At 47.2% G+C, this 8,230-nt stretch overlaps 1 protein-coding gene across 1 annotated transcript; it reads left to right on the forward strand.

The window, feature by feature from the left end:
- The first annotated feature begins 688 nt into the window (after nucleotides 1–688).
- LOC149363955 (uncharacterized) lies at nucleotides 689–6,299 on the forward strand. The gene is made up of 5 exons (XM_089570003.1): nucleotides 689–753; nucleotides 2,827–2,941; nucleotides 3,661–3,819; nucleotides 4,818–4,937; nucleotides 6,153–6,299. Exons 1-5 carry the CDS (start codon nucleotides 689–691, stop codon nucleotides 6,297–6,299), a joined length of 606 nt encoding a protein of 201 aa, XP_089426129.1.
- Nucleotides 6,300–8,230: the final 1,931 nt, after the last annotated feature.

The raw sequence follows: 8,230 nt of genomic DNA on the forward strand, positions 1-8,230 counted from the left end.
AGTACGTATTTGAAGTACGCTTACTGCAATCCTTAATGCGTCAGTATTCAATTCATTTCTAGCATTGCTTGTAGAATACATGGCATAAGGTAAACAAAATAGCCTTACGCTTCTATGAATTCCGCTACCGTTTAAACCTAAATTAGATTGTAAACTTTAATGCCTATGAATGTTGAGAGAAATTTCTCGCCCAAGGAACTTGAAAAAGTTGACGAGAACTGTATAGTGCAGCCTTGGCAAGGGTGGCCTGGTCTTCAGGCTTCAAGATGGCTCTGGAGCTAGGCAGTCAGTTGCACTGACATCCATGTTTAATTTGCTCGCTATTTGGACAAGTAAAAAAGAGCTAGGACGTGCACAAAAAGCTACTCGAAGCAGCGTGATGAGGCCCTTGTCTCAGTTTTCTTGGCAAACAAACGGAAAATGTCCATCTAACAAGTTTATTTAATATTTCACTTTGCTCCGTAATGTGAGAGGGCACGTCGGTAATTTGGCACTATAATGAAAATTTGCCAAATGCACAGTGTTGTTACTAAACCAAAGTGTAAATCAAGTGTCCCTCCTCGCTCATCTTTCCGTCCTACATGCGCATCGACAGACCTGTCGCTAGTGTTGATTGATGCTGAGATTCCCTAGTTATAATAATATATCCTCTCCTTAGGAGATGAAGAGCACCGACCCGGATTCCACCATGTTCCTGCGGCTGCGTTACGGCCCCCTACTGGCGGACAACGGCAACATGGAGAAACTGGTCGAGTACGTACGCTCGCGCCGTTTAAGTGGAGCGGCGGCCAGTAAACAAAGTAACTTTTTTAAAGCTTTTACCACTAGCCACTTCAAAACTTTTTTGCCGTTTACCTTCACTAGGTGGTATCAAATAACATTTTAGGCCCTTTACACCATCGTTTTGTTTTGTTACGCCTATAAAATTCTCAAAAAGACAATTTTCCATACCTTGCGTTTGGCGCATGATGGCCTTACTCGCTTATGTGTCATAAAACACACAACACATACACTAAACAAAGTAACAAGTCGCTATGTAACGCTAGTACTCCGCAGGCTTGGAGAATGCCGCTCACTATCCGCCCTCTTATTTAACGCATCCTCATGTCTATAAACTTACCTACTCTCAAAAGTGTGAGACCATTTGCTCCATGTGAAAAAGCTTTTGTGATACTGTGTATAATTAGTTTTGTTGTGGTTGGAACGAGCCTGCCTGGCAGTTACAAACTTTCTCGAAAGTCTTCATGCAACAGGCTTTGCTCTCGAGCTTACTGTTGGGCTCTTACCAGCGCAACCCTTAAAGGGGCTATGACACACCTTCCGAGGAGAGCACGTCAACTCGCTCAATCACTGCATTGTATTGTCAAAAACAACTGAGCTAAATAATACACTTCAACACGAAACAGAGGACCAACAATCACTCGCGAAAGTTGGCGAGCCCTCCCCGTCGACTTTTTCATGCTCGCACCCTCATCCGTCGCTCGTACCTGTGTATGCAAGATGAGAGGTGGCCATTGGTTAGATTCTTTCAGACGTCAGCTATCATGGCCGCGGCCAATAAGCCGCGTAGCTCCGGCGGGTCAGAAAGCTCCGCTCCCGGAGGTGGAGGTGGAAGAGGTGGGGCCGACCTTCCAGAGTGCAAAAAGGGACGAGAGATAAGGGGAAAGGCGCGAAGACGCTGAAATTCCAATTTTTACTACAGATAACTCGGCTTCTGCAAAGCGCATTAGAAAAATTCTTGCTGGACAGTACTTGTAGAGCGGCGTTATTTAACATCCCAGGCATACCGCAACTTTATGAGACCTCTTTCAGAGCCCCTTTAAGTTCGAAAAGTCCAGAGAGGTCAGGACTGTGGTATTCCTCTACGTTCGCAGATTTGTAATTTTGAATGTGCTGAAAATGTTCTACTACACGGCTCAGGAGCGACAAGGACTCCTTCCATTCATGCCCCGAAAAGGCATGCGTAGCAGTTTAATGCAATGATGAGCACTCAAGTGTTCCATATCTCCTCCTCTGGGGAAAGAGGCAGGGAGAATTCTGTTAAATTTCGCTGGCTAGTCGGTTGATGACTTGAAAAGTGGCGCCTGCGTGTAACCGGGACAGAAAAAGAAAAAAACTGTCGGCTTGCAGCATTTTTTGATCGCAGCAATTTCAATGACTGTGATTATAGGGCAGATTTGGGCAGAAACTAAATATCTGCCGCTCGATAAGTGGCAATACTGTTGACACCGTGCTCTGAAGCTTGCCGTGTGGACCGCGGCTCCAGAACACACATGCTATAGTGCGGGAAAACAACAAGCCACACGTTGCGTCCGATGATGTGACTGGGAGATACTGAGTGTATGCCCTTGAGTATGCAACGCTAATTATAAGGCAGGCATCTTTCAACGAACGCAGTGCACTGCTATTTCATCGCAATTCAAGCGACTCCGTCGCGCTTTGATTTAGCGTTTATTTATTTTGAATACCCAACTTCTCTACAGTACAGTAAAAACTTCTCTTTACCGCAAAAACACTATTTTTCAAAATTTTGGACCTTCTAAAAAAAAAAAAAAAACACCCGGAACATATATGTTCTTATCATGTTTGAGTTATGTTGCGACCTTCTAATCGCCAGTTTTCTAAAGTATTAATCGCTTTTGTAATCCACCGCTTCCCGTGTGACGTAGCCACCTTCTCGACCAATCCGTAGTTTTCCCACACACTGCCGACTACGGCGCTTAATTTTCTGTAAGAGGGAACCTCACGCTGTCACCTACTATTTCCATAGTGCACTCGCAGTTTCATTTTTTTTTTAGGTAACTGCTGAATCCTACAAATGTGCAGCTGTCCCGACGTGTTGGTGTTCCGCACCGAGAACCATGAACTCGGCAGCAAGGTGCTGAGGGCGCCCAACCCGTACCGGCGCTACATAGGCGCCCACATGGCCGAGCTCTTCTTGGTATGCTACGAATTCATCTTGGCAAAACACACTTATTTCAACTTTCCAAGAGTGTACTGTGCTTCTTGTAAGGGTCCGCACTTCTTGACGACGTCGTCCCCACCACTCAAGGCCTCTAAGTCGCCCTAGATGGTACAGAAGGCCATCGCTCAACGCACGGGGACTATGGAATTTGTTCTGTAAGTGTACTGGTAACTAAATAAAAACAGTGTACTTCACTTTCTAATTTGAGCGGTGTTCACCAACTTTATTACCAATTCCGAAAATTTGTAAAGCAGAATTCATTGACAGGCTGGTGGCTGCCGCGGGAGTCGTTAAACATTGCACGAGCGTCGAAGACGTATAAGTATCAGAGCAGACAGGACGACCGTTCAGCCTGGTATTCAAAGGCGCTCTGTCTCGTCTTTCTTTCTTCTCCTGTGTGTGTGTGTGTATGGTTTGGCGCCTTTGATTTTAATGATGAATAACTACCAACTAGCCCAACAACAAGTTCTTCTATGGTATTCAAAAGCCCGTCTTTCCGCCCTGGTGTATTGTTCGAAAAATATCTTCAACTCGCACATCGAATTTCTTTAACGGGCTTCTGAACTATTACTTGACCTTATAACGCAAGTACTCTTAAACACCGCAGCAGTAACGACGTAACAGTTAAGCATAGCGCGTACATCGCTGAATTGGCGGTCCTAACTGTTGCTAACAGCTGTGCTGGGTGCACACAGCTGCAGGAGCTGGAGAAGATTTCCCTGTTGCGCAAGCCCCTGGACGGCCAGGAGTGGTGTCTGACCTTCGCCCTGGGAGGCCTGGTCTTCCGCTACCACATGGGCCTCAGCTTCGGCGACGACGCGCAGTCCGGCCCGCAGGAGATATCCCTCTCCCAAGTGAGCACGCGGAGAAGATCCGTCCCAGTAGGGGGGTGCTTTGAGACGGCCAAAGTATGCGGCAGTACTGGATATTTAACATAACTAAGGCGTACCCTCTTTGCAAAAGTGAGCAAGCAATGTGATTTGTTTCTTAGCCGTGTCTCGGGTCATCTGACACCCCTTAAGCACTAAATCTGCGTAACCTAAGGAGAACCAACTTCCTCACATCTCGAGAACTTCTGGACTTTTGGGGCACCGTAAGGGCTGCGTTTTACGGCAGAGAAGCAAAGCGCTGTTGCCTCGTTACTTTCGGAAAAGACTGTACTTCCGTAGACGTGTGCAGTACGAGCTAGATGCCAACTGCGCCTGCTCAGTAGCTTGTCTGCGCCCTCACCTGGCCACTGAGCATGCGCAGCTGCAACCCGACATGTTCAGTGTTTGCCGGCGCTAGTGAGTGTCCGGGTGGAACTTTTGTATGGGCTAGTTCATGCATGAGAATCGCAAAAGAAGGCGGCGCGACAGACTAAGACAAAGGAGGCGCCGGTCCTGTCGTTTTGTGTGCCTCCTTTGTCTTCGTCTCTTGCGCCGTCTTCTTCTGTAGTACTACGAGTCCATCGTCCTGAGTCTCGCTAATGTCATTAGTCTGCTTCAAGACGAATAAACATTGATTACTCAATGTACATGTTCATTGGAACGCGATTATCATGTGTTAACTACATGGGTCATCTCAAGCGCTGGAACTCATGATCCTGTGTTCAGGTGCTTGAAGAGGGTGGATTGACTGCGGAGATTACAGGAGGACATTGCGTACTTCTACGGGCGTCTTTGTGCTGTATTTACCTGGGCGTGAATTCGTGGATGCTTGTGTGCGTGCGACTTTGCTTTGTATCCGTAATGCTGCACTAAGGTTCAAGATTCGTCGTTTTTAAATCTGCCCAGCCTTGAAGCGAGGCTTACTCTAGGCCCGTGCGAATTCTGCTTGCTGTTCACAACTAATGCCCGCTCTCTCTAACCAGGTATGCAATCGCTTCTCGGTGCGGCGCTTCGAAGACCTGCGCACGCTTTCTTTCTACGCCGTCGAACACACCCAGCACACGTGGGTCGCCTTCGACGACGACTGGTCCCTCGCGCGAAAGGTACGTGGTTTATGTCCCACGTGTAAAGGCTCATTGAAAACGTAGAGGAGAGGCGACCGCTTATTTAAAATTGAGAAAGCAGTATTTACAAATTGAAAACGGTCTTATTTCGTCACCTAACAAAGTAGAAGAAATTTGTTGCGCGTGAGCAACGGCGGAAATTGCGTTTACTAAAGTGTCAAGGCTATGTTATGCGCACGCAGAAATATATCCGTAAATATCCGTTAAATTTTTCTCTCGTTAGAATAAGGAAAAAATTAAGCGGCGAGAGCAAGTGGGCTCCGGCAATGTTATTATAGTTGTATGAATTACAATCAGATCAAAAAATTTGAGCAGCAGGTAGAAAGGAATTTTAAGTGAAACACAAAAATAACTGCGCGGCGCTTGGTAGGGCGGAGAAGACAATGATGGCACTGGAAAGCACAATTAGTTGCGAAAGCACGCACAAAAAAAAATTGCGATGACACTTTGGCAACTAAAGTGTTGAGAGGCGAAGGCGAGAACACTATGCCGTGACGACTTCCGGTAGAAGTAACGTCAGACCGTTCCCGTGGCTAAATCGATACCGAAATTATACATCTCTCGGGGATCTGAAGTTTTGATTACGCCTAATTACACATTTTTCCATCTAATTTGACACAAATCCGGCATTTTTCCGACCATTCTGTGAAAATTTTCACTATGCCGTAACGACTTCCGGTGGATGTGACGTCACACCGTTTCCGTGGTTATATTGTCGTCTGGGTTATCTCGACGCAATTTGGCATTTTTGACTATAAATAAATAATTAATTACTCAACTCATCAAACGTGGTTTCCAGGTTCATTTTTTCCTCCTCTATCTGAAGCAACGATTCTTTTTCTCCCATCTTCTTTAGTTCCCGAGTTAACACGCTGCAAAAGGTGTGACACCCTCTGCTAACGGACGACAGTATGAGTCATTAGAGGCTTTCGCCTTAAAAATACCCTCCAAATTACTGCGAGCAAAGCAGCCACCGTCACTGCTTTACGTTGAACTTTGCAAGTGCCGCGACCAACTGGAAAGGAAACGACAATTTCCCTCCTGTAGTCAGACCTATATTAGGTCCCCAGACTTTCATTTGGTACCAGCTCCGTTAGCTTCTCTCCTTTATGTTCACGACTTAGGAAGGCCTTCGCGCCTCCTCGGTCTGCTGCTTGAGCTTCGCTTGCATTAAGCGTGGTTCTCCTCTCGCAGGCCACCCTCGCCCGTCAGCGCGAAGGGCCGCGCATGTGCCTGGCGGTTTACCACGCCGAGCTGGACGACCACGGGCAGTTGTGCGGCGGCGGCCCCGCACCAGTACTGCGCAGGTTGCAGAGACTGGTCATCAACGGGACGGCCTAGCAGAGCCCCACACTCCTAAACATTCCCGTTTAGAACGACTCCACATCTTTTCCACTCACATGCGACTCGTTTTTCCCCCGATTTTTGTTATCGCGATGTATGAGTTTTGATCCCCTTTTCGCCATTTAGCAGCTAGCTCTGATGAAGGCGACAGTGCTGTTTGCGACAGGAACAACGAAATATATATCCTTAAGCTTTATTTTCCGTTATGCTTCGAATGCAACATTCACGTTCTGTACCCATGCATTTAGACTGAGTATCGAATGCGGCTGTTAAATCCGCGCATGTCCTAGCCGCCCGATGCGCATAACTCTCTTGCTTCATGATCTCTTCACATCAATGCTGATCAAGAGGCAATTTTTTCGCCAATTTCTAGCTGCGGTAAATACATTCTGCACGGGCTGACAAAAAAATAATTGGTGGATGTAAATTAGTAGTTGGTAGTCTCTACGTTATTAGAAGCTCAATCCTTAACTGCCTACTTTCAGTTATAAAAAATTAACTGTGGTTAATTGTTTGCGTCTTATTTCTTTAGTCTGAGCTGCTTCTAAGTTCCCATTCTGGCCAATTCATTTGATAGCAAATTTCCAAACTACAGCACACGTAGTTCTTTGGTGCCAACATGAACTACCTTGCGTACCTTAGCATCAGCTTCACATCCAACCCCAAGAGCCCCTGTCAGCTGAGGCTGGCATCCACTCATATATCAAATCACATTCTTAGAGGCTCACAAACACTTACACACATCCACCCACTCGCCGTGACTTGCTCGCGCCTCCATTCGTGAGATTAATAAGAAGCTACAATTTCATACCACTGCTCCCTTTGTCTACACATGCGCTGAAAGGCCATGCCCAACCTGGGCCCCATTATCGTATAGGGTGCATTCTAACTGGCCTTTGCTTTTAACTCCATATGCTGCCAACCTGGGTCGTAGCTCTTCGAGATGTGTTCCTGCACAGATTTTGTTGAAAAAAAATTGTGTGGACTGCGCTGGAACGCCGACTGGCATTTGACCCTCCACGGAGGCATCGCACCTTTCGTAGAGGGCCCTTCTGACCCAGACCTTCGTGCCCTAACCTGAACACTCGGTTAACTACCAGGGGGTCCCGCAATCCGCCGGCAGCCATGACTGACCACCTACCGCACAGTGGATGAGTGCGTTCAAACTCGGACATTTGCCTAGTGACAGCACGTGGTAGTAAGCGATCCCATATAGGTGTAAGGTATGGACGTAGCACAACGGAGAAAACTCTGTAACTGCAGACCTGCGCGGCTCTTGCAGAAACTGAGTTTGGCGGGGAATAAAAGGATAAAGGCTGAGAATCATCTTGGATAGATCCCTTTCACACTGTGAAGAAGGGATAGTGTGGCGGAGCGGCTCTCGGCATCGGCTGCGCGCCGACGAAGAAGTAAACATGGGTCCGAACAAAAACGCTGGGCCTGGGCCTAAACGTGTTTTAGTCTGTATAACAGCCAGCCTAGGCATAAGTCTGCATGTCTAGCCAGGTCTTACCACAACTAAATCAAAGCTTAACCAGGTGATACCAAAGCTTTCGCATTCATAACTAGGGTTAGCTGAACTAAGCCGCAGCTATTTACCGGACGGATAGGCAATGAGTCTTTTCAAAGCCTTTGCCTATTGGTTGCTGATAGGTTGTTGCACCTATAAGCGCAGCACAAGCTCGGCATCTCCGCAACGCGCAGACACAGTCAAAGCTGGCAAAACGCTTGCAGTCAAAACTCTGTCGCACAAAAATTAAACAAAGCGCGATTGATATACCCGGCAATCAATGGCACCGGCGTCTGCGGCAGAGCGAAAAGCGCGCGCTAACACGTGACCACGGAGCCTCGGTCAATGGGCAGCTCGATCCTGCGGCGGAGCGCTATAAGGTAAGGAGAGTAGCTGGAAAGTTCCAAGGTTTTCGTTA

This window comes from Amblyomma mixtum, chromosome 2, assembly GCF_055824585.1.
Source record: "Amblyomma mixtum isolate Tamu chromosome 2, ASM5582458v1, whole genome shotgun sequence".
Lineage (NCBI taxonomy): Eukaryota > Metazoa > Arthropoda > Arachnida > Ixodida > Ixodidae > Amblyomma > Amblyomma mixtum.